The sequence below is a fragment of the Coloeus monedula genome (genome assembly GCF_965178545.1).
Source record: "Coloeus monedula genome assembly, chromosome: 18".
NCBI lineage: Eukaryota > Metazoa > Chordata > Aves > Passeriformes > Corvidae > Coloeus > Coloeus monedula.
In genome coordinates this window covers 10,313,262-10,339,749 of record NC_138798.1, presented here as the reverse complement: position 1 = coordinate 10,339,749, position 26,488 = coordinate 10,313,262, and the positions used below count along the sequence as shown (strand labels likewise).

General features: G+C 43.3%; 1 protein-coding gene across 6 annotated transcripts; it reads right to left on the bottom strand.

Moving 5' to 3' along the window:
• Nucleotides 1-34: 34 nt before the first annotated feature.
• Nucleotides 35-24,706, bottom strand: PISD (phosphatidylserine decarboxylase). 6 transcript variants are annotated; one of them, XM_082293507.1, is made up of 9 exons: nucleotides 13,889-13,968; nucleotides 13,656-13,726; nucleotides 9,256-9,477; nucleotides 7,278-7,443; nucleotides 5,053-5,289; nucleotides 4,789-4,927; nucleotides 3,906-4,052; nucleotides 3,028-3,188; nucleotides 40-2,719 (listed from the first exon to the last, which is right to left on the bottom strand). In XM_082293507.1, the coding sequence occupies exons 3-9, from the start codon at nucleotides 9,303-9,305 to the stop codon at nucleotides 2,498-2,500; spliced, it is 1,122 nt and encodes a 373-aa protein (XP_082149633.1). In that variant the 5' UTR covers nucleotides 9,306-9,477; nucleotides 13,656-13,726; nucleotides 13,889-13,968; the 3' UTR covers nucleotides 40-2,497. The 6 variants fall into 6 exon arrangements, with proteins under 6 accessions (XP_082149637.1, XP_082149633.1, XP_082149634.1 ...); XM_082293508.1 differs by lacking the exon at nucleotides 13,889-13,968 and having other exon boundaries at nucleotides 13,656-13,781; XM_082293506.1 differs by lacking the exons at nucleotides 7,278-7,443; nucleotides 9,256-9,477; nucleotides 13,656-13,726; nucleotides 13,889-13,968 and adding exons at nucleotides 17,553-17,728; nucleotides 21,584-21,678; nucleotides 24,657-24,706 and having other exon boundaries at nucleotides 42-2,719.
• Nucleotides 24,707-26,488: the final 1,782 nt, after the last annotated feature.

Here is a 26,488-nt window from a genome sequence, read left to right as displayed (position 1 = left end):
TACAATTAAATGAGTTCATGTCAGTAAGTCATACACTTTGCCATACAAAAATACCATGCTACTGATACAGTTGAATTAAATGGATTCTCCATGGAGGAGAAATTCACAGCATTATCAGTACCCTCAAGGAACTTTGTTTTCACTCCTGGGCTGTGTTGCATAACAAGCAATGTTGGTTTATTAGCTCGCTCTGCACAGTATTAAAACCATCATAAAAACAGCCACTTGCATGCTGAATCCTCTCCTCCTTCTGAGATTTCTAATAAAGCAAATATCAAGCAACCCATCCTCCATCACTAGGCTAATAGTTACCTTCAGATACTCTGGATGATGCTGCTGAGTAGGAAGAAATTAAAGCTTAAACTTCCTTTGGCTCTGGATGTCATAGGCCCCAGTGGAAAAGAGGGAAGAGATTGTCTTTTTCTCTTACCACTGGAACAAATTTACTTTCTCTTGTTAACATGACACTGAAGTTTAATCAAAAAGCTCACCATAACTTTATCCTCTCAGGGCTGACATCTGCCTTACTCTTTTCTCACTCTCAAAGGTTTAAAAAGACTTGTATCTGGTACTATACTGCTGCAGGAGGAAACTTGCTAATGCCAAGAAGTTCAACAAGATAGGTAGCTGAGAGCCACTTCAAGCTTTCAAACTCCTCCCTCTGTAAAGCGAGGAAACACTGACTCCTGGAGCCAAATGAATTTTCTCCTGCTTGTCACCCAAACAGCTACCCTCATCTGACTCATGGCTGGGCTACATCACTTAGAAGCAGTTTTATCATCCCCTCCTTCCTGTTGACAAGCTAAGCATACAGGACTTGGCAAACTGGACATTTGTACAACAAAATTATATTCTATTTTCTGCAGTGCATACAAAGAAGGGTTTCTTTAGGAGGTCAGAGCTGTCCAAAGCCTGTCATCTCCTTGAAGCAGCAGAAAAGTAGCTCAAGCAAGGAAGTAGTATGAGAAACCTTTCAGAAAGCACAAAGGCAGGTTTCATAAGCGTGTCCACTCCAACAACCTCTGGACAGCAAAATCAGTTCTAAATGTTTGAGTGCTGGGACTTGAAACGGTTTATTCACAAAAAACAATTGACACATTGCTTTAAAACTCAATTTCTCTTCACTTTGGCAGTGGTTTTTGTCAGTGCCACACGCAGTAGATCCAAGGTGTTAGATTTTAACTCTTCTACTGTGAAGTCACAAAGAGGCTCTAAAATTTTACAGTGGATTAAACTTCAGCACAAAGCTTTCAGCCTCCAGCACATTCCTACCATTAAGTATAAGGGCAGTAGTCAGAGCCCGTGTGGCATTTTATTTGTATTTTGAATAAGATTAAATTGTTGCCAGTCAAGGGAGGGCCAGATTGGCACCTGGGAAGCAACAGGGGATTTCTTCAAAGAGCCATAAATATTTTAAACACAGTCAGTGCATAAGGCATTTCACTCTGTGCAATAAAAATTTGTCCTGAAGTAGCTGAAGCTGTCCTGTAATAGAGGAACTAATTATTCAAGAATTAGTGACAAAGTAACAATTAAGATACATAGCAAGTAAAAACATATTTTAGTTGCTATCACATCACCCAAGAAAAATAGGCTGTGTGTCTTCTAACTCCTTGATCCAAGAGGTAAAGTTAACTGTCTCTCATAAAGACAGAAACTTTTAAGGCCTGGAATAGCAAAATAAAACCATGGATTAGGAAGAGGACACAGAGCTTTGTCTGTCTTTAAAAAGAAAAAGAAAATTGCAACGTGACAAGTTCTGTTGTCTGGAATGTAGACACTGTTTTCAGGTTTAAAATACAGTACAAAGTCCATTTTTAAATGGACAATGTTAGACAAAAGAACTAAAATTGTTTAACAGTACAAAACTTGGGATGAGTGTCATGCATTGTACTGACTGTTGTATATATTGCTTTGTTTGGGCAATGAAGTCACCCCAGCCAGTTTCACTGTTTGGCCCTCTATGCATTCAGAGACTGCCTTTGTCTAAGAATTTGGGCAGAGTTTCTTAGAATAAAATAAATATGGCAACATATTATTTACTCAAGGTCTGAAAAACAGATACTGCAGATACAAGGTACAGGGTCTGACTCAGCCTGTCAGTGTCCCTTTAAATACAGGTAATCTCTACCCTCCACCCTTTCCCATTGCACTTGTCTAGGAAGGCTTAAAAGGGATTTAGAGGCTCTAAGAACATAATTATCCTGTGGCACACTCAGAGGAGAACATGAAAGACTACAGGCCCAGGGTGGGCCAGAAACCACCATGGGCAACATCTTTAAAGGCAGCTGTACCCGATACATCCATGATCATTCAATTACATTTCTACATTCAGCAGCAAGTAAATGTACACCAAATACTTTCAAGTTTGACGCAGCAGTGACATCTTCTTTTCTGCTCACCCAGGTCCTGCTGAGTGATACAAACTTGATAAGTGAAACATTCAGTGGTGTGAAAAAGTCCCTTTGTATAGAAAATCTTCTTGATGAGACAGTTTCTATAAAGAGCCCAGTGCTTCTCCAAAGCGGATTTTCTGTCCAGCTTTGAGGTTGAATTTGAAGTCCTTGGGTGCCTCAAAGATTAGTACGATTGTAGAGCCTAAGTTAAATTCCCCTAAATGTTCCCCTTTCCTCATGGGGATTCCCTCCTTGTTGTTGGATATGAAGCTGAAGTCATTGTAGGAACCTTTAGAGTAACTTGGACTGTTGGTGTGCAAGTCCTGTGCAGAGAAGGAAGAAGAGAAGGATTTACTGGGGGATTTCGGTGCTCTGTATTCATTCATCATACAGCTGTGTACTGTACATTCTCAGCAATTTTCCACGCAGGAACTCACAGTTCAAAGGTGCAACAGGAATTTTTTAAAAATAGTCTATATTGCCGACAACACTACTGAAATCAGTCTTAGAATATCAGTACTATGAAACACTCTAATTTCAGGGTAATAAGATTTTTTTTTTTCCAATTTTGTTATGCTGCATCAATCTCAACCATTAACACCAGAAAGGTGCCTGCTATGATCCTGCTCACCTGGTCGAAGTAGATGCGGATGGAGCCAACATTTGTTGCTCCTACAGCTGTTAATGAGAAAAAGCCATGTTTCCAGTCACCTGTTAGGACAACCCGTTCATTGTGGCAAAACAGTTCCTTGATCCAGCGAGCAACTCCAGGATTCACAGACATCAGAGAGCCTGAAGAAGTGGGAAAATATTCACGTTAGGTTGTCTGGTTTGTAGCAATATTGTAATGCCACTCAGATGGTGTTTTCAGTATAACTGGAGCTGATCCAGTAAACAACTGTGTCAGTTATTTGTAGGAAGAGAAGCAAGTGCCAGGCAGAGCAAATGAAAAGAGAAGTCTGTGGTGAAAACAAAGGGGTCACAGAAGGATGTGTGTGACAGGTCAATCTCTCTCTCATGGTATTTGAAACCAAATCCAAATACTTACGTTTTTGCTAGATAACAAGAACAAAATATTTTTGTTATCTGCAAAAACATCCAATAGCAGCTCCAATAGTGTATCTGTTCAGTTGCATTTTCTTTGCCAAGCATGAGCAGAGACCATACTTTGAGCTACTGTTTGGTGTGATATGCAGAACTATCTGTATTTCAAGAGCAAACGGAATGAACAGTGTTTGGGAACAAATCAGGTCAGCATTCATCAAGGGTACTTCAGAGAGCTCACACAGTTTGAATACAACATTACTGTTTTCACCATTTATATGTGATTTGCTCTCATAAACTGTACAGCTGTAAAACTCACTACTGTTTGTGACAAATCATTTTTCTACAATTATCCATCATATTACTGTACAACTTCTGCACTGGTGTGTCTCATTCTGCAGTGGCGCATAGCAGTGCTTCCCTCCATAGCTGCTCTGCAGTTGTTTTCTAGGAACAGAAACCAACCTGGGAAATGCCGTCGGTGTGACACTGTCCAGTCTGTGGGTGAGTGGAAGCAGTGATAATCCCCTGGTGCAAGGTAAATTACACAGTGGTAGAGCTCATTCCCCTCCTTTGTGACCAGTTGTTGCTGAAAAGAGTTACCAGGTGGGGCTGCAGAGAAAGCAGGGAAAGGAAAGGGTTAAATATATTCCTCCTGAAGTCATCTACCACAGCCAGACAGTCTAAGTTAGAGCCAGTGCAATAGCAGAGGAATAAATGCAGCCCACATGGATTGGTGAGACTACAAAAACATACGTTTCATCCAGGAATCCAATATTTCCAAGTGTTCCTTTCCCTTTACAACAAAATTAGATCCTGGATTGTTTTAATCCTAGTGAAAATTTTTCTTCTGGAGTGTGCCCTTCCCTTAAGCAAAAGAGCAGAAACTGAAATCCAGTACAACAGAATTTTTGTTAAAGCTACCCTTTAAGAACAGAATTTGTTAAGAGTCCTCTAAGTCATTAGAGGGGTAGTGCTTGAGCACTTGTTAAGGAGTAGCTTATACAGTTTTTGCTAGCGAGTGCTTGGGCCCATTTCAGTGTGACAGCAAAAGTGCTGCAGCTGTGGTATAGCAACAGATCTTGGGAGTTAAATGTAGGAACCAAGCAACTCAGTTCAGATAATCAGAATGAGCCAGGCATGACTGTATAAAGCCACTGGTGAGAAAAAGAGAAGAGCTAGAACAGCGACATGGTTACCCCCAAATAAAATGAGCCAAAATTCAGACTTGCTTTTGTTCCTGACAATGCAAGAAAATGTTAATTTTTTCCATCTCTCTTAGTCTCATGATTGCTGAGAACACTGAAAGGGCAGAGCAGAATAAATGCAGAATTGACACAGAACTCACCCTGACTAAAATGCATTTCCTCCGTGGAGATGCGAGGTCCCAAAAAAGATTCCAGAGAATAAGTAACCCCTTTTACTTGCTCCACTTCGCAATTTTTTACCTGTCCAAAATTAAGGATCTTTCCATCAGAGGGACTAATCTACAGCAAAGAGAAAAAAGTGAAACAGTTAGAAGTTCATTAATTCCTTATGAAGCAGTGCCATTCCTCTGGGGGCTGAGGGAAGCTGGCAGTGCTGCGTGAAGCCCTCACTTCCTTTCACTCACCACACTATGCCCGCAGCAGACTGGCCGCACTTGTGGTTTCAGTTTCCTGCGGAAGAACTCACTGAGGTTTCTGTAGTGATGCAGATCCTCCACAGCTGCCTCCTTCATGTTGACCCCAAAGGTCCAGATGTACAGGCTGTACACGGGCTTCCGCAGCCACGTGGGCAGCTCCACCTGGTTCAGGCGACCCCAGGCTCGTGAGAGCAGCCGTGTTGGCACCGACTTGTACAGGGCAACCTGAAGGAAGAATTGCAGCACGTCAGTGTTCTCTCCACTGATGGCTTTCTTACTTCTCCCCATAACACAGGAAGGATCAAACTGTTCCTGCAAACCCATCCCTTGAATTCATGGGTTACACCAAGTAGCCTTTAAGGCAACAAAAAATTAACACTGCACTTCATCCTCATTCCCTCCATTCTGTTGAGAGTAGGTAAGAGACAGGATGAAACTTAATATAACTTTATAGTGAAGCCAGAATTTCCACTCCCTACAGGCTGAAGCTCCACACTGAAGTTACTGGAAACTGCCCAATGTGAGGCTTACAGAAAAAAAGAGACATTGCACATATTCTAGTAGGATGCTAATCAGAAAGGTTTAATATTACCAATGTATAAATTTTTGTGAATAACCAAATGAAAATTGACTGGATGACATGCTCATCAGATGCATCTACTACTGAGGGTGTTTCCCACACCCAGGACTGTGTGTTGTACTGCTCTAATGACAAGTACCATTGAAGAAATGTACCCACATGGACGCAGCTACACAGGTATAAACTTAGACCAGCCTTCTTCTCTCACAACAATAGGAGTTGCTAATTGCAAGAATATAAAGTGCCTTTATTTCTGAAAAAATACACCTTTGGACTTGCACCAAAGCCCAAGTTTTAGCAAGGAAAACAAATGAAACAAAGCTGGCCAGAGGTATCTGCTGTTGATGTAAGTGGACAGATGACAACATCTTTCTGTTCATAATTCCAGCAGACAACTCTTCTGGGGTTTGTGGTACTTCCTGTCAGCCAGGAAGCTCACATGGCTATGATGTAACTGGGGGGAGCTGGGGAATATGGACCAAGGGAACTGAACACACTCTGAAACCAGTTTTGCAAAGGAAGTGGTGATCTGCTGACTGGTGCTTTGTTTTTGAACAGTACAGCTCAGTTACATTCAACTCACAGCTGAAACTTGGTTTTTTTCTTAGTGAGAGTCATCATTTGTTCTCAGTCATATCTTTCATAATGAAGTCTTGCAAAACACAGCCATAAACACAAACAGAAGCACACACTGGCTCCATCATATCAAACACAGCAAATTAAGATTTCACTTACAAATCACCATCCTATGCACATACAGGTATATTTCAGAAAGGAAGTACCAACAGATAAAACCTTCTAAATGAACAGTATCTTATGTTATGTAAGCTGAAGTACTGATGAAAAAAATGTGTTGCCGTTTTATTTGACATGTCCTATACTGTATTAATTTCTAAAATTAACTTTGCTGTTTTCCACCAACACAGAAAATGTATACAACTACAAAATCACACAAATTGTCAAAAGTGGTATTTCCTAGTAGCCTCTTCTCTTCAAAGGAGCCTGGTTTTCAAGTTGATGGAATCAAACAGAACAAATGTTCAGTGAAATAGGCTTAAGAATGGCAATTTTGTTCCTGTTTTCAATCAAAATACTTACTTTGTTGTTGGATTCTGAAATTGTATGATTTGTGGGGAGAATTACTATGTGCAAGGCATCCCATAGCCTGCTCTCAACAGTGTCAGAGCAGAGATTTGCTTATCATTTGGACATGCTGGACTACAAGTGCTCAATAAACTTGAGGAACAAACCCTCTCAGTGTGAAAATAAGAAAAAACAAGAGACCATTTCAGTGTGGCCAGGAAAAGGAACTTGCCAAGAGGTTTGGTCTTCCTTGTCCTAGCCCTGATACTGTGAGGTGACTGAATTCCTTCAGAAGTTTGTGTTGATTTTCCGTGACTGTTAGAGGACAAAGTAATTCTCTGCTCCTGAAAAAGTCACTTGTCTGTCAAGGCATTACTTAACACAACCACAGACAGTAAAAACTATACAGAAGCATGAATTGCACTTCTGCCTTCACACCAGTGATCACCAGGCTGTCCTGCATGAAGCAACTCTTCCCCGCAGCTGCTGCCAGCTCCTCCAGGACACACAGCTCCCAGACATGGTGCACGAGAAACCTGCTCACACTTACCCTGCTCATGGGCCTCCATCCCACTCTGGTCAAGGGTTTAAGAGCACCGAAAGGCAGAAGGTAATAGAGAATAGTCAGAGGCCAAGAACGGAGTTTCAGAGCAGGCCTAGACATACAGCTCAGCTGGCCCAACCTTCGCCTCAGGGCCAGCTGGGGGAATTGCAACCTGAAAGATTACATACACAGCATCAGAGGGTCAGGCATCTCAGCTGCAGAGCCACCAGCTTTCGACAGCTGGGGTGAGTTATTCCTCCTAAACATTACTTAATCGTTGATACTACAAGTCTTTACTCCTTTATTTTGATCAGTTCCTCCCCTTCCCAAAAAAGAACAGTTTATCTAAAATACAAAAGTCCTCTGTCCAAACCTCTGACCAACAGGTCACATTTTATGAGTGACACCCTCAAAAATTAAAGGTAAGACCAGTTTCAGGTCTTAAAGCCTTCACTGAATACCCTGGTTCTGAATAGGGAACATGTGGACAAAGCCACTGTTTCTACTACTGCAAGACAATCTAGTCTCCACAGCCCAATAATCAACTCCTCTGTCTCATAACCAGCTGCATCTCTGATTTTTTTTGTTACATGGATGTGCTGACTGAGAGGGGTATCATTTTGCACAAATGGCCATGAGGAGAAGTTGACCACCTAACTCTCAGAGGGAAAAGCCACTCAGCTTCTTAGCAGAGGACAGACATCAAGGGCCTCAGTTCAGAGCCTTGCAGGAGGTCTGGATGCAAAACCCTTCAGGTGCCCATTTATTCTTTGGCTTCTATTAATGAAAAAGCCACTGGCATTTCCAAGGTCCCATTATCAAATGGAAATCTGCCTACCCGAGGACAAACTATTCAAATGACTGACTGAACTCCTGGCTAGGAGACTGTTCTCTGGCAGCCAGGACACAGCGATGTGCACACACAAACTCAAGTGGCACAGTCTGGCTGCTCCCAACAGCTTGTTTTCTTGCTGTCTCATTCTGTGACATGAAGGAGGAACTACAAAATACTGCATATGTCTTTCCAAGATGGAAAGAAGCTGAGAATTTAAAAAGAAAATTTCTTGCCAACTCATTCTTTCCTCAAGTTGGATCAGAATTAGAATATCAGGCAGACAGGTACAACTGTCACCACTTTGGGATGCAAGATGGTGCCTTTTGGCTCAGAGATTTTTTTTTTTCTGCAGTGAACACAACTTATTTCCCATGAAGAATTAATAAATAAACAGAGAATAATCTGTGCATCATAATGCAACAGGGAAAAAGAACCTTGAGCAGAAGTCCTGTCTCAGCAGAGTTAATGCTGGCTTCTCAGCAGGAGGTGGGACTGACTCAACATGGGAATAGGAAGGGGCACTTCACATTCTCCCTCCCATCCTTGCCACCCAGCAGCTTGCAAGGGCTGGCGGGCCAGCAGCCGGGTTGGGTCCCATTCTCCCCCTCCTGCTGCTCTCCCCCCCCTTCACTGCAGTCGCTCCTGGACCAATCCCTGCAGAGCTGCATTGCTTTGGAGCCCTCGGGCTTCTCACTGCCTTGGCCTGGTTTCAGAGCGGCCCCTCAACTAATTTTTCCATTCTTCTAGTAGAAGGGAAAAGAATGAAAGCTTCCCCATTCCCCTTGTCATGGAACAGCATGCCCTTGTCTCCCAAAGCAATGTATAAGGAGCTTTATAATAATTAGGGCAAACAAAAGCTTTGCAGATGGCTCCCGCTCCTTCTGCCCAGAAACCCTCCCAGCCTCCCTCCCGCATCAGTGACCATTCCTGCAAAGCAGAAAATACTGAACAGTACCTGAAATGAGTTCTCCTACTTGGTGTCCCACCGGCAGAGCCAGCCAGACCTGGACTCTCCAGCTGTGGGTGCTTGTCCCCGGCACAGCTGCTGCTGCCGCCGTTCCCTGAACGCAGCCTCCGGACATGAATTTTAACTTTGCGGAGGTTGTAGCAAGAGGGTGGAGGGTTAGATAAAGCTTTATAGCATCTCACCATTTCCCTGTGTGGAGCTCTGGTCCCTGCAGGGTGTTTGACTGACACATCGTCAGGGTGACGGCTGTTGCAAGGCTCAGTCTTTTTTCCTGTACCTCTCTTTCCTTTGCTTGCTCCGGCACAGGAGAGAGGACACGGCGTCACAGTTCCTAAATCCCCCGCTGGTTTGTCTCTGGATTCCCTCTCTGTTTCCCACTTGAATCTCTGCTAGGAGGGTTGCAGCTATTGCAAACAAACAGGCATTGTGTCACATTTCAACATCCCACTACAAAGCAGACTCTGCACATGATAAAAATGAGCTGTCCATATGAGCAGTCCTTGCTTCTTGCTAGTCCGAGTGGCCATTGGAACCCAACTCCCCAAAAAACACCCTGCAGTTTGTCCCAGGCTGCTGGGCAGCGATGCACTAGTGAGAGGAGCAGCCAGCTGGCCCCGCACAACTCATCTCAGCGCCAGCCTGAATGCAAGGCTGGGAGGAGGAGTGGGGCGGAGAGGAGGAGGAGATAACTCCCAGCTTCAATTCTGCAGTGCAGCAGCTGCTCCTAAAAGAGTTCTGGACTGCTGGGCACCAAAAATCCTTTCCTGCTCTTATTGTCCAGCTTGTAAAGAAGAAATCAGAAAGGAAAGGAATGTCTTTCTATTTTACAACGCTTGCCAGACACAAACATCCATCTCCGTAAGTCTCCTTCCATCTCGAAACACTCACTTAGGGGAACATTCCTTCCCCTAATGGACATTCTTCTACAAATAACTAGATACATACAAAATAAGCCAGTTTTAGGGCCAGCTTGAGAACTGGGTATAAAACAAGTGTTTTGCGCCTATTATGTGACTTGGTACTGTCACAGTTTTTATGTCCAGTAGAACTAAAATAAAAAACAGGAGTAAAGGAAGCTGGTTTTGTTTTTAAAGACCAAAGGCTGCAGTGTTTCTATCTGAACATTCTAAATGTACAGAGAAATTTCACTCTTTAACTCTACAGAACACACCTCAAACACAGACTTTCTGTATCTCCTGTGACTGGGTTTGGATTGTTAAGGGAGCCCTGGTTCAGAAAGCGGAAGTCAGATAGCTACATCTTACCTCAAGATTAAACCAAATACCCAGAACAATTTTGGGGCTGACTCTCTAGTAGCTCCATTTCACTTCTGCTTTCTGCTAAGTCTGGGCTGAAAACAATCAATCAAAACCCTCCTTGTTTCCAAAGCCTTCTAAGCACCATGAAAACTGTGTGCCTCACAGAGCAGATCAAAAAGAGCACTGCTGCTCTGATAGAAGGAAAGGCTTGTATTGTAATAGGAATAAGGTAGGAGGAGTGGGAGGACCAGCAGGAAAAGCTAGAATTAACTAGCTAATGGCACCCCAGTCAGGCCTCAAAAGGAAAATATCCAAGCAGTAATTGTGTGTTTCGACTGGCCTTCAATGCCAAATATTACAGATACCCGCTAGAAACACCTCTGGAGATCCTACATTAGAGTATTTTTTTTTCAGGAAGAAAACTTCTATATGGTATTCTGTGTGTCAGGAAGTTCCAAGACCTGTGTGCGTGTTGTTTAAGCTGAATTTTAACAACAGCATTAAAAAAAAAAAAAAATCCAGCTAATTGAAAGAAGGCTAATTTAAGATCGACTGAAAGCATTCAAAACATACTCCTTCCTCCCTGAACCTTGTGCCAACTCTTTTTGTTTTCCTATTTAAAATATCATTTAGTCTTTCTTTGGCTGGCACAAGAAACTCCTACACAACAAAAACGAAGCCATCTGTATAGTCAAATGCTGAAAGCAGTTAGCCAAAATCTTATCAAAATTCAAAGAAAAGAGCACAGGGGAGCTACTTCTCCATTCACTGGGAACATTAGAAATGACCACCAGTAAATACTTAATTTTAAACAGCAACAAGCTAAATCAACATTGTTTCAAAAGAAACTTCATCAGGCCAAGACAAAATTATTTTTCACACTGAACACCTGTGTTCACAGAACTGTGGGGAGTGAGTTCGTTTGGCACTGGTGGAGCTGGGCAGGAGCAGCAGAGCACCCAGCTCAGTAGCTCCTGGCCAGGGCCAGCTCCTGCAGCTGCGGGGGGGGAACCCTGCTCCCTTATCCCACCTCATCCTGTGCTACCCTCGACCTTGCAGAGAGACAAGAGAGCAAACATACGTCTTAACTACATTCCCTTCAGTGCTCTTCCCTTCAAGATAAGAGAGGTAACCCACAAGCTCTTCCAGTAAAATTCAATTTTATCCCTCAAAACACTTTTAAGGAATTATTATATTCTCAACTGAGTAACCATGATTCTGTGAAAGCATGGAACCAGCTAAACAGCTGACTGCTCCCTAAAAAAATCCAGACACAGATGTTCTATAGCCTGATGCAGTAGGTAGTACCACCCTTCAGTCCAAACCAAAAAATGTGGGGCAAGAGAAATTCCTCTCCAGGAAGGGAAAAACACTGGTGTTAAAAGTTTTTTCCTCCACTTCTTAAGAAAACTACGCTCAGCCAAGTAAGAAGTTTCTCTTAAGTTCTGTTCTACTCCCCTCATTACATTCACCAGGATGCCAATACCTGAGTCCTGCTTAGATGCTGACATACCTAATGAGTTTCCATCCCTGCTGTGGCTGCCCCAGAAGCCATGTACAGTTCCTACAGTGTAAGAAGGCTGAAATGAAAAATCCACCCTGAGTTTACCTGCTTTCCATGGGGAAAGGAACAAGAACCGCTCATCAAACAGCTCATGACAGAGGAACTCATAAAATGGCATCTCAACAGCTGGACCTCTTGGGATGCAGGCAGTGCCCAAAGCCTATGTCATCATCAGCTTAGACAAAAATCTTAAAATTTTTGGTTTGTAGGGGTTGGACACCATTACCAAACTCCCTCACCTGTCTGAACTCACTCAGAATCCACGCTGGGCAAATAAAACAGCAGTTACCGGCAGGTATCAATCCATAGAGAATTATTATCTTATAGAGAACTGCTAATCTGCCAGCTATGCACCACCCTTCTGCTCTGTCAGCTCAAATAAGCATCAAATCCAGTAACCTCTTTTAATTACTTGTCAAATAATTAACTACTCAAGTCCTTCTCTCAAGTTTTAAAAAACAACACAGCAAGGCAATTGCAAGAAAGACTAATATGCAACTGAACTTCAAACGTGCAGCCGCGGTTTTAAACCATAAGCATGAATCATTAGGCTTGGAATGTGCTGGTCAGTGCTCAAAGCCCTCTCGTCACACTTCCTACATTTGGTAACAGAACTACTATTTTAAAAATGGACCGAATGCATCCCAGTGCTGTATTCAAGGGCCAACAAAAACTACGGTCTTGCACTCAGGGGAGATACTCGGTGACCGTTTGTTAAAGGTCCCGTTCCTTTTCCAGCAGTAACTGTTCTGTATCAGACACGCCATCCCTGCTCCCATCCAACCTTCTCCGCAGGCAGCCCGGAAGGACAAACACTGGATGCTCCACACCCAGGCAGGAACTCCTGAACTCCGAGCGCAAAACAGAACTGCTCCGATGCTGCTGGGAAACCTGAGCACACGCTGAGCGCCTGCCAAGGCCGCGGAATTGCTGGGCAGCGCCTTCGCCCCGGCTCTGCCGGGAAGAATCGGCCAACGGGGACCATTCTCCGCGGATTTACCGGCGCTGGCTCATGAAACGTACCATGCTCGGCTGCATCCACCTTAAATGTCTGAAATTCTTTACTTCCCATTTGAAAAAGCCTTTCTATACATTTTCTCTTGGGGTGTTATGAAAAAACATTTTTATTGTTTTCCCCTAACTTTACAATGCTGTTTCAGTAGCTTTTTATAAATAGAGCAGGGGGGAAAAGTACTATTTTAGGATAGCCTAAGTGGACGACTGAATTATTTTTGAAACTTAAATCTGAATTCTATGCAAAAAGCCTGTTACACAGTCTCAAAGAGCTCTTCTGTGAAACAAGGAGATAAAGCTTTATTTACAAAGTGACATGGAATTTGATGGCACCCTTTTAATACTCTGCAGTAGTAATTTCCAATTAATGGTTTAAAACAGCACTCTCCAGTACCACTCCCTACTATCCCCCCATTATTTTAGCTTAAGATATTGGTAAAGCAAACTCTCAGCTTCGTAAAGGATCTCTAAAGGAAGCATAAGCCGCGTTACATCCTCCCCACAGAGCAGCACCCGGCGGAAGCTGCGCAAAGGCTCCGGCGGCTCTTCGCCCCACTGCCCGCCCCGCGGGACTCTGGACTCCGATAAGGCAGGTCCAACAGACTCATTCTGATTAAATCTACTCAGAGATTACTCATGACAGAGTCAACTTTGGAACATCGCTTGAAATTTCCAGCAAGCCAGAGTGAATCGCCCCTTGGCCGCCAGCCCTCGCCCATCTGCCCTGCGGTCCAGTAGTCCTTACCTGATGCTCAGGGAAGTCTCCTTCGTCCCGGCTTTTCGCCTTCAGTCGCCGAAATACGACACCGACCCTTCCTTTCAAAGCAGTTTTCAGACACGTGAACAAAGTTCAGCGGACTGCGAATCCCCCATCGTGCCGGCCGCAGCCATCCCGCCCCCGAGGCCCCTTCTCCGGCCGGGCAGGGGAGCGGATGGCGGCCACACCCGCATCCCCCGGCCCGGTAGGTCCCCACCTACCTCCCGGCGGCGGCACCCGGGTCCCCGGCCTCGCTCCCGCCCGCTCCCCGCGGCGGTGCCGGAGCGTCCTCGCCTTAAGGAAGCGGCGCGGGGCCCCGCCTCGCCTCCAGCCACTGGCGCTGCACGCCGGCTCCTTCCCGCAGGGCCCCGGCCCCTTCGGAGGAGGGGCCAGGGCAGCACGAACGCAAAGGAAGAGAGGGCACCCGAACACGGCGACAGTGATGTCTTGCCCGGCGGCGGCCCGCGGGAGAAGGGGCTGCCCTGGGAAGGTCTGGCACTCCTGGGGATCAGCGCTCAGCTTCCCAAAGAGCCGCTGGCCCGGACAATGGGGAAAGAAACTTGCTGGGGAGCAAGGCACCGGTGCGGATTCTGTGCATTGCACAGCTTCGCGGAGACAGCTTCCCACCGCGTGTCCTGGTGCGGTAACACAATCCCACACAGGCACTGGCACCCAAAGCAGGAAAGCGTGCTGCAGGCTCATAAACTGCTTCCGAAACGCTCAGATTAACTGCTCCATAATCTCAGCAAAATGCTGAGGATTGCTCAGGAAGTTGCACGAGATAGAACAGACTCATCTGGTCAAAAAGCCTTCCCACTGTTTAGATTAAAAAACAACCCACAAACCCAAACTGATTTTACTTGTTTCAATTTTCCAGGACAACGAAGAACAACATTTACACCACTGCACCCTTTACACAATTTGATGCTGTTGAAATGTCACTGGTTTTAACATTTTCTGACCATCTTTCTTGTGTACTTTGGACCACTTTACAAGGATTTTTTTTTCATAATTGCATATATGCTCCAATAAAACTCCAAGCATCAGAACCTAGGAGCAAGAATGAGGAATAAGAGACCAACTGGAGATTATGTTTCTTCCAAAGTCAGATAAAAAAAAAAAAATCAGATATTCTTCCATTATTAGTTCTTTCCTGAACTCAATACATACCTCTTACCATAATACTAAATGTCTCCTCTGGGCCAAGAAAAGCACGTTCGGTATTGTACTGCCATAAGAGCACCAGTATCCTCTGTTACATAAATAGAAGCACTCTCTGACATCAGTAGGAAGGGCTGTGTTTTTCTTACCTCTGAGAATCCTAAACCTATGCTCAAGCGCTTTCCTGGTGAATTGTTTTTAAAAACTGGCCCAAGACAATAAGCAGCAGTTGGAACACTGCAGCTCACTTCCAGAGATGTTTACTGTGCTTTTCCTGGCACACGTCACTCCAACAAACACTGCTTTTTCCTTACACAGAACAGAACAAACTATGGGAGCAAAGGACACCTACAAGTTCCTCTCACAAAACTCTTGTTCATCTCGTCAGTCTGTTCCTCCAAACTCCGGCTCTGGCCAGGCTTTCCCACAGTAATTCTTTGATCCTGTATCAACAGTGCCCTGGCGCCCAGGTAAGAAGCAAAATGCCTCCAGTTAGCATATGAATGGCATGCCATGCATGCAGATCCCAGCCAGGAAATGTTCTGTGACAGCAAAGATTTGGAACAATAAGCTTCCATCCATCTGATAAACATCTACCTGTCTCCCTCCAAGCCCTCTGCTTTACCTCATCTAATTAAATGAAAGCTGATCCTCACTGGTATTCACAGTAGGAGACACTAAGGCATTAATCAGCTCAAGCTATTAGTGACAGAATGTCTCTAAGAAAATTACACAAAGAAAAGGTCTGTGCTAAAGAAACAATAGTTCTGTCTTTCCCTGTGGAGAAACCAACGGGACATTTGACTTGCACCAGATTCATTTTTTCCCCCCCACTCTTTCATGACACTCAAGCAAAACAAAACCACGCCGAAGTGTACTGACTCTGTAATTCAGTCAAAAATGATGCACACACCTCAATGAAGATTCCAGCATGTACCTCTGCTACAGGAAGAGCTTCCATGCCTGCTCAACAGGGTGAGGACTACCCATTTAGTATCTGTCTTCTGCTCAGAAGCAGGGGAATCTGCCTTACACACAGAGCTGGCAGGTGGAAGATGGTCCACATTCCCACAGGAACATGAGGCTGGTACTGTGGAATAAGCACTTCAGAGCAGCAGGCTCAGCAGTGAGGGCATGTGCACCAGTTTCTTGTTCTATTACTCTTTCAAAGCCCATTCAATCACACTTGGTCTCTCCTTGCGTAAGCAAAGGCTTATTCTGCCCTAAAACCAAGACAACACCCCCTTCCACACTCCTAAGTATGCGTCCAGTGATGCAAAAGACAGAATAATGGAAAGTGACAGGTCAGCATAAAAACCCACTCCACTTTACAATAAAAGGCACAATGCAGCTCTTATTTTTCTTGAATCCTCCATTGTTTGGGATATTTCTTGCAATGTCTGAACAGTTTCTCTTTTTCCAGTTTTTCTTTTTCATAACTATTGAGCTTCCTTTCCCTCCCACAGAAGCATTCAACAGAACTTAAACACATCAGGAAGGACTAGGACATCTCGTTAGTGTCTCCTACTATGGTCTGCTGCATTTGCGGCCCTGCTTATCAGTTTGAAATTCTTTGTGTGTTTCCCCACTGTAAAAACCAAATCCTTTAGAGCTGTTCCATCAAAAGCAATACTCTTAGCTTCACCAAATAATAACCAGCATATCAGTATAATGAAAGAATGCAAATGCAGTAAGAAAATTACCCAATTTCATACCAAAAAGTATGAACACTAACAAAAGAATATTTGTTTTCAAGTATCAAGATGGAATTGACATTGCCTTGTTAAATAAATACTCCATGGACACTTACCAGTTTTTTTAAAATCAGAACCCATTTGAAACAAACTTCAGCGAGAAAAGAATATACAGAAAACAGATTTACAGACAGATTCCTCAGGAGCTATCATAACCTAAGCTGTTAGCATCTGGATTGTCTGGATCATATCTGATTTGGGTCACTAGTGAAAATGAATTTAGGGATTCCAGCCTAGTCCCCCACAGGCATGTGGACAAATCATTTATGTGATGGCAGTGTGCTCAGGAATGCAAAGAAACCAGGATGCCAAAGGTCACACTGAAGCATCTCCTACACAACCTTACAATCCTAGAATTTTTAACTCCTTGGCTTCAGAAGTGGCACTGAAGCAGGCACTCACCTGACTGTTTGGAAGAACACCATATATATTTTAAACTGTCCAGCACGGAGTTGTACAATATACTTCAAAGGCAATATAGCAGTTATAGGAAGACATGAAGTATTTCTTACTTCAATGCTGCAATGGGTATTTGACCCATGAATCTGATACACACACACTGCAATTCCACAATAATTTCTCAACTCATTGGAATCCAGAAGGAAAAGGCAAAAATCCCTCAGGATCAAGAGGAATTACAGACCTAAGCGTAACCTATGGAAAAAAGGTCTTGTTATATATTCATACAGGGAACAGGTAGATTTTTATTAACCAGGCATTAATTCCATCTCAGCTTTATTGTAAAGCACATATGGTGTCAGCAACACTAAAAGATGGAGGAGTTGCTGGCAATTCCTAATGTATCATGACTTCAGCCAGAATGAGTTACTGAAGTGATGGAAACTTTAGTTCCATGAGCTGTCAAGAACATGTAGTCAGTAGAGGCAAATTAAAGATTTCTGTGTTGAAATGGAAGCAAAGGAACTTTGCATCAAATGTGGCAGAAGTAAAATTGCCCCAAGTTTCTTACCTCCCATTCACTTGCAAGCTTCACAGGCACCTCTATGCCCCTCTTCTCCAGCTGTTCCAACTTGTAATCCTCATATTTTCTGTATCCTGCATATCCTCCACCTGTAGCTACCAGAACATGGAAGGGCCGCAGGCGGAAGACTTGCCCCACTGGAGCAGTATGAAGCTTCTTCCTGTCTGTAACAGAAAAAATCTCAGACTTCAGGAAGGAGTACAGCTACACAATAAAGAAAAAGCAATTCTGTGCAGTGAGGGATGTGAGCTTGGGTGATGAAAATGTGATTAGAAAATAAATCTGACACAGAAGGTATGTAGAGATGCTCCTGAGTACTCCAGTTATTGCAGTTTACCAAGTTACTGTAACTCAGCTGATCAACACTAATTGGTCATCTGTGGTTTTAACCTCATCCTCGTCCCTGCCACCCCACATGCTTCCAACATTCTTCTCCCGAAAATATACATAAATTGTGCTCCCTGAAAGCCCCACGGAGAAATACAAATACATAAAATTAGTGTCTGACAGCACTATCACACTTTCCTACTGTGAGAATGTTGGTACTATGTGGAATAATAATTTGCTGGCGAACAATCTGTACTACTGTGAAGCTTCACGCTTTTAAGTCATTAAAGCTTTCACTACAGTTAGGGAATCCCCAGATGGTACAGCTAACTGCAAGAGGGAAGGAAATTCTGGCCTGTTTTAGAGTAGGTTTGGTAAACAGGAAAACAGCACATTTCTGCTGTAATACAAGTCACCACGTGAAATAAAGAGATGTGTAGTATTACATTTTTTACTGAGTAACTACCAAGCTCCTCCTGCATAAGTCCAACCTTGCAGTCACTGTGAGATACAAGGACACGGCACGGTCACTAAGCAACAGACCAAGCATGGGACAGGCACAGCCATGAGAATATTTCCCTTCCAAAATCTTCAGAGGAAACAAATCTGTCCAGGGCTAAATCAGTATTAGACTGTGCTGCTCCTGTCTGTCTTCCAGTCAGTCAGAAGTTCTCAGCAATGAGTACAAGTCACTACCTCACAGAAAACGCCCAGAACCAATTCTTGATACTGATTGCTTCATTTCCACAACAATCATTAACTTGGATGTGCCAGAATCAAACCCAATGGACTTTATCTTGCTCCATCAAAGTCAGGCTTCTTAGAGTTTGACTATGAAAGGATGCATTAGCAACCAAAAGAATTCAGTCAACACCAACTCTATTTCTAGGCACACAGAGACAAAGCATAATTGTTTCACAGTCTGAAGAGCTTTAGTTCTAAGTAGTTGAGTTGATTGAAGCATTCAGCCATGATGCTGCAAAAAGATGCCAAATAAAAGTAATTCTTGTCCACATTTTCTTTTATCAAAATAGTATTTCTTTATAATTTCTTTCCTACACTTGTGATGTAAAACATTGCTTAAATTATATATTCTAAATGCATCATAAAACGAAACCAGCTTTGTTCCTCCTTAAAAAAATGAAAGCAATTTCTTTTCTGGAGGAAAAAACCAAACTCAATAAACAAACAAGGCAGCAACTACAGTTACAGTTAATATTCTAAAAATTATTCTTTCCTAAAGAACAATCCTCAATGAAGGAGAGGGATCATTTAGAACAGTTGAATGTTTAAAAAGACAGACTTATTTGAATTTACAAGGACTCTACAACCTTTCAACTTTGCATCACTATTTCAACAGAAGTGTCTGTACACAGACCAATGATACTCTTTAGCCGTAAAGCCTTTGACTCCTTTCCACCACATTTTTGGTTCTAAGTTAGCAAAGCTGCTCAGCAATTTCAGCAGTTTCACAAATTCCCAAACCAAAACCCCTCAGCAGGAACAGCTCTTTCTGGTTTGGATCCAGAGAGAAGCTGTTTCTGCTTCAAGAGCCTCGATTGATTGCACCCATGTGAACGTTTCTCTTCCTGTAATAGTTACCAAACCATGTGGTGTTCCACAAGCCACAGCAAACACAACTTAAGTTGTTGATAAATGAAGAGCTGACTTTTACCCATGTCCAGTATTAATGAAACAGCATTTCTGTAACTGGTCTCCAAAACACTACCACTGCAAAGGCATCCAACATGCCACTGTTAAGCTTTTTTGCCCTGACAAAAATAAAATTCCACACTTTTCAGACACAAATGGAATTCACACAAGTTTACAAATTCTAAGACAAGAACACTAGTTACTGATTCTGGCAACAGATCTAGGTTTAGGCAGCTGGCACCACTTAGATTTCAGCTGAACATCGTGTTCTCTAATGATGCTACTGCTGCTCCCTGGAAAGCAGCATGAGAATGTGTGGAGAGCTCACACCTTGGCACAAGAGCCACTAGAAACAAGTCCAGGACAAGAGGAAAAAGGTGCATGACTGTTAATGTACTAATAACAGTTTTAGATACTACCCTAAATCTGAAGCCCTCACAGATAAAGCCAACCTCTTCCAGAATTCTTTTAAACACTGAGTATATTCAGCTAATGAGAATAAAAAGATAGTAGCAGGTTCCTTCTCTGGAACAGGTGAAAAAGACACATTCCCTCAGAAACGCTGAAAAATGCAGGATGAGACAGCAAACCGAATAATGGCAGGAGTGCTCGAGTTTACGCAGTTAGATGCAGTAATATAAATGCTGCTTCGTTACTGTACTGACCAAATTAAGAATTTCTTCTAGGACATGACACAAACACTTAGAGGAGGCCATTATAAGGGGTAGAAATAAAACTAGAGAAGAGTTATCTTTCCTTTCTAATGACATCATGTGCAAATCATCTAGATTTAAATACGAATCAGAATCTGAAATATCAACGAATTAGAAAATGACAGGCTAAAAGGTGACTTGTTCAAAACTCAAAGCTAATTTTGACTAAAATGACCTTTTCTTCCTTGTGATCAACAACTTTGCACTATGTCTCAACTTCCAAGATTTTTTTTTCTGTAATGACTTTGATTTATAGACAACAAAGAGCTGCTGTTTCTATTCATCTGTGTAAGCATATATTTCAAGAACAAAATATCCATATATGATATGCCAGACAAAGCATTTGGACAGGCAAGTTAACCCAAAGAAATGGTTTTAGAAAATGGGACCAATAGCTCAGCTGGTAAGGAAACAAAAACTGAAGACTGTATGATTTGTGATACTAATATATGACAATGCACATGCTACAAGTTTACAAATATTCCTTAAAAAAAACCAATAATATCTGATCTTCACAGCATTACCCAGCTACAGAAAAAAAGTGCAAGTACCATTTTAACCAAGTCATAAACATACTCTGATTTCCTGATCCATTAAAATTATAAGTACAGATTAAAATATAAAAGGATATTTATATCTTTTCTTTCTTATAGGGCGGTTAAACTGAGAAAATCTAATCTCTCAGACTTTTCAAGGTGAATACCTGATAAGAGCTGCACTACAAAGCAGGTAATACAGTTGAATATTCTAAATACTTGTAAGTTTGATATTGCCCTTCTCAATCAGTTACTTCAGTAGGTGTGGAAAGCACACAAACTATTGCTCATCAAGTTCATTTAAGTGGGTTTTTTAAAATGTAAAAACACTGTCCTAACATGAATCTTTCTGGTAAATTATACTGTGCTTTTAAAAGAAGTAATTTTTGAGCTGTAGACTCCTGAGAAAACTAACTAAAATGCAGAAATTAATTAAGAAAAATAAACCTATGGCTAATGGGTTTTAATTTGGTATACAGGAATCATCTTCACTAGAAAAAGTTTCAGATGCTTTGTAAAGTTTCAAAGCAACAATCAATAACAGCTCATATTGGATCTTATGAAAAAGGTAAGTATACTTCTTTTACTATGTGGAAAACATAACACCAAAGCAGTAAAACATAATTTGCAAGCTTTATCTAGGGAAATGCCATGAATTGGTCTTTGATGCTAGACTCCCACTGCTGCTTTCATTTCAAGAAATTCACCTTCCCCAATATGAGACCACAATTTGCCTAACTTTGAGTGACCCTGAATTTAAAACCACTTGTAGATACAAACCATCACTTACCACTGAAAAATGTCCGTGAAGGAGGCTGTTTCCACAGGACTCCAGCTCTAACACACAGGTTCTTACGTACCAGCAAGTTACAGCTGCACAGCAAACTGCAAGTACAACAAACAAGAAGTGGCTGCTTAAGTACAAATGTTTAATAATGCAAATGTCAGCAGTTCAGCGTAGAGACAATCTAATATTTAGCAGCTGAGTAACAGAGGGAAAAGTCTACTCAAATTACAATAAAATTTCCACTGAGCCTAGTCCCTTGTGGTCTACTACTTTCCTAAAAAATTGAAAAACCTGACAATCCAACTGCTCCTGCAGATATTTATTTAATTATGCATCTTTATCTTTTCTTTTTCTTAACAAATATTGACATTTTCCTCTTAGGCTGTTGTAACAGTGATACTTTTCTGAGTATTGTAGATGCTGATCTTGCCAATAGCCCTCCTTTACAGGCAACTATTTATGCTGTCAGCATGTACCATATCTTGGCCTGTTTGGAGTTCTAAAATAGAAATGGAATGGTAAATTTTATAATCATTGTTTAGTGCTTGGGATTATTCCATCTCCACTGGGCTGCTACAACATTTAAGAACCTCCTACAATAGCAACTATCTAGAGAGACACTTAGGATTTGGTTCATGTAGCTTTTACCTTACCATCCCAGTGAGAAGGAGGAGGAGTACATAGAAAAGTTTTGGATTCTATGAAGAAGTAATGGCATTTATTAGACCAAGTGGTGTAGCTGAAAAAGTAAAAAGGCTGCCAGGCACAGCAGCTCTTGTTTAGAATTTACCTTCCTGGTCTGTTCACTGTGAACTGCAGTGGGAGTGGTTCTGCCCCTCTGAAAATACATAAAATAGACTTGGAACTGGCCAATACAGAGAAAAGGTTCAACCAGGACTTTTTGCGTGTTTAATATATATTTAATTTCATGTTTGTAATAAATCTGACAAGAAGACATCCAGTTGTACAAGAACTGTTCAAAGCCTGTAAATAAGCATGTTTAAACACATATTTGACTGTGGCCTGGCAACATTCTGCTGTCAGACAGATCAGAGGGAGGAGAGGCACAGTGTTCTCACCTCAACAGGCTCAGGCCCTTAGGAAGAACCAGATCTTTGTGCAACCTGCTCATTCCCAGGAAGCAATGCCACAACTGCCCTCTGGCCTTTCATCTGCTCTTGAACAGATACATGCCGAGGACGCAATTACTTCAGTAGCTTACAAGCTATTGCATCATTTGGGGCCATTCAAGCTCAGGAAGTCATTATTAAGAATTTAAAGAATTAATTTCAGGTGTCTACTGAGTTACGTATAGACATAATCCCTTTATTTCAAAGAAGAATCTGCAAATACCAGATTTCTTGTCTAGAAGTCGCATCATTATGCCAGCACACACTTGGTAACCATGCTTTAACCTTAGCCAAGGACTAACAGCTACAGTTTTCACTTATCCTCATAGCAACAGTGTCAGAATATCTCACTCTGCCCTTCTGCTTCATGGTCTCTGTTAAAATCCTTGTATTAACCCAAATGTGACAGGACAGACCCTCCCCAAGCCCCAGATTCCTGTAATCATGTGTTAAACATGCCACACTGCTGTATCATCTCCCAGGATATTACTTCCTTAGCAAGACAGAAAAAGAGTTCCCACTGCTGCAGAACCGGTATGTTCTAGAAAGAAACATGCTGTAATTTGTCATGAACAACGAGGCCACCTGCTGCTCTTGGGTCATACACCAGACCTACACTAATTTGTGGACTTACAAGGCCTGTTTTACAACATATTAGAACACTTGGGATAAAAGGAGCAGTTGCTCATCAATAAGGTGGGAGCCTGTGGGCTACTTCTAAGGGATTCAAAAAATTAAGAACTAATCAAGTTAGCATTAAACTTAAATATACCAGAAGAGTTTTCAAATCCTAAAAAGTAATGGAAAAAAATTATTCAAACTTAGCTGCAGCCTAAAGCATTAGTATTTGAGAAATTTATTAGCCTTCCTACACAGTCTATAATAAAATGCACAGTGAGAACAGAACGAGTTGTATTGGCTTCACAGGAGCATCCAGATGCTGTTCACACTGTTGAGGCAGGGCAGGCACCTGGGACTTGCTACTTCCTCAGAGAGATCAGCACAGTGGAAGGACACAACACCTAACCCTAAGCTCTTACCAAAATTGTTTCTGGTGTCCAACATTGGAAAGTCAGTCTCCACCTTCCTCTGAAATTTGTATAAAAATTGGTAAAGATAACAAAACTAAACAGTCTCACCTTCCCTGCTCCTGACAGCCTGACCTTGATGGGTACAAAGCCATGTGGGAGTATTGACCTCCTGCCTCTCCCACCCGACTGCAGGCTGATGGAAAAGGAACTGCCGCGGAATTCCACGTTAACCTCAGCCCCTCTGTCTTCAGCCATCTCTGGACGAGGGACAACACTCTGCTGCCATTACTGAGGCCGGAGGTAACAGCATGCTCTGTGCACAAGGTGTTTTCTCCAGGTTTTGTGAAAGAAGGGGGAAAAAGGGGACTCTGTGTTTCATCTAAGAACACAGAACTGTGGCCTAGAAACAGCATTCGTTAATCTGCTTTGTTGCTATGAAAAGCACAACCTGCAAGAGGATAATTCCTGTAGAGGAGTGTTAGTGCCCGGCCAGGTGCTTCTCCTGACAGCCATCGTCCCCCGGGACTGCATAACCCGAGGGGCTGTAGCTGCCCGTATCCACCGATTTCTACTCAGTACTTAGACACTGACAGCTAGAGACTGCAAAACCTAGTTAAAACTATACAAGGCCACACGCTTCTCGTTCTTAAAATACGTAAACCCCTTATCTTCCTTTCCAGCTTGAAGGAGGGCAAGGCTCCTCGCACATGCCAAGGGCAGGGCCAAGGCTGGAGAAATAACCGCACTCACTCGGTAAGGAAACGTCAGCGAACGAGGGGGGAGCGAAGGGGGCGGCTGCGGCCCCCGGCACGGCTCCTCCTCCCCCGCGGAGTGCCGGCTGTCAGGCCCGGCTGCCGGGGCCGGACAGTGACAGCGACAGTGACAGCGACAGCCCCAGCCCCGCCGTGTCCATACCTGCTCCGTGCCGCGGCCGCCGCCATCTTCCCACGCCACCGCCGCGTCCTCTGCCGCGTCCCGGGCACGCGAGGGCGGGAACCGCGCGGCGGGCGGGGCCAGGGGCAGGGGCGGGGCCGCCATCCGTGAGGGGACCGGGCAGTCCCGGGTGTGGTGTGTGCTAGGGGGGGTATTCCCTGGCATTCCCTGGGGAAATGCGGGGCGTAGGGAGGGGTTCATTCGTGAGGGGAGACCCAGAATGGAGATGTGTGAGGATGCGGGTGTGAGGACGTTCTTCAAAGCGGGATTTGATCTGTGGGGAGGGCCGTTCTCTTGGCGCGGGGGGAGAAGGGGCCGTGCTGAGGTGATGTGGAGTGGGGATAGGGCCGGCTCTGAGGGGACGGGATATGGGGACATTTCCCGGGAGATGTAGCGTGGGGACAGGTTGGTGGTTCCTGAGGGTTTGTGCTATGGCGATGAAGCCGCTCCACGAAGGGTTTGTGGGCTGTGCCCAGCGGGAGGTACGCTTTGAGGAGGGGGCTGCTGCTGGGGAGTTCAGGATGAGGCAGGTGGGGTTCAGCTGCTTCTTAGCGCTGCTATTGACGGATAGGTAAGTTATTTGCCCCACGTGTGGGAGCACCAGGAATATCAAGGCAGGGTTTTTAGGGAGAGGACACACAACATGGGACAGACAGAATGCTGTTCCTCCAAGTGAGATGTCTGGCAGGGTAGTGCAGTAACATCTGTTCCTCCTCTGGTGTCCCTTGCCTGGATGCCTGCTGCCCAGAGTGAATTTTAGAGAGATTATTTGGTTTTCCACTCCTTTAGATGCATCCCTAGATGAATAAATGCTACACTACTGGGAAGTAGCTAATTTCCTTTCTCTGAAGGTAGCAGAGGGGTAGTTTCACATGATGAATCAGTAGGAAAAGAGTTCCAGAGTCCTGGCTCTGTGTTTCCACATCCTCAGTGCTTTAGGACATGGTTGTCAGGCAAACTGATTCATTTAAATTCCTGATTTATGTTTGTTTATTTTCCTGACCAGGCCTAAATGAAGTCTACAGCACCTTCTTGTCATTCTGCCTTTTTTCACATCACCATAGGCAGTAGTGTCTGTATAAGTACTTAGAAATGTACAGGAAAGCCTTTCATTGTTAAATATGTAAAAATTGAGGGGAAATCCAGATACAGCCCTCATGAAACAGTACTATTATTAGCTGACTGAATTGTTGGGATTTACATATCCTGTACATAATGGTAGGATTGGCAGGAAGTAAAACCTCAAAGAAGGTGGGATTTGATGGTGTTAGGTGCTTTGGTACAAGCCTTGCAAGAACCATTAGCTTGATGTGTAAGTGCACCCTGCTGGTGGGCCTGACAGACATATTTCCCCAGAACTGGCTCAGAAGTGATTCAGAGGTTAAGGTGTAGTTAAATGTAACACACTTGTTTATAGTGTAAAATAATTGTCACAAGGCTAAACTGATTAATGATTTGTCCTGCTCTCATCTTTCTCCTTGGAATTATAAGTAAATATGAGGATATGTAACTATTGCAAAATTACTTTTATCATATGTCTTGTTCTTACATTTATGGTTTTTTTAACATCTGGTAAGATTATATGGACTGTACTCACTGAGGAATAAAATGTACTTCCCTAAGGGTACTGAGCTGTGCTAGGCCTGTGCAGGTGAGCCAAGTCAAAGAGGGGATTAATACCATAGCTTCTTCGACAAATGAGAGAATGGAGGTCTTGGGGTTTGAGAACATTTGTTCAGGGAGTAAAGGAAGAAGTGAGAAATGCCTTGGGCTGGATGGGGCTTGGAGCAACCTGATTTAGTGGAAGGTGTTCC

Coding starts and splice junctions, on each gene's coding strand:
- PISD (XM_082293511.1), bottom strand. CDS start 9,258: ATGGTGAGATGCTATAAAGCTTTATCTAACCCTCCACCCTCTTGCTAC. Junction 5,290..7,277: donor GATGGAGGCCCATGAGCAGG/GTAAGTGTGAGC, acceptor TTCTTCCTTCAG/GTTGCCCTGTACAAGTCGGT. Junction 3,189..3,905: donor ACACCGACGGCATTTCCCAG/GTTGGTTTCTGT, acceptor CCACTTCTTCAG/GCTCTCTGATGTCTGTGAAT.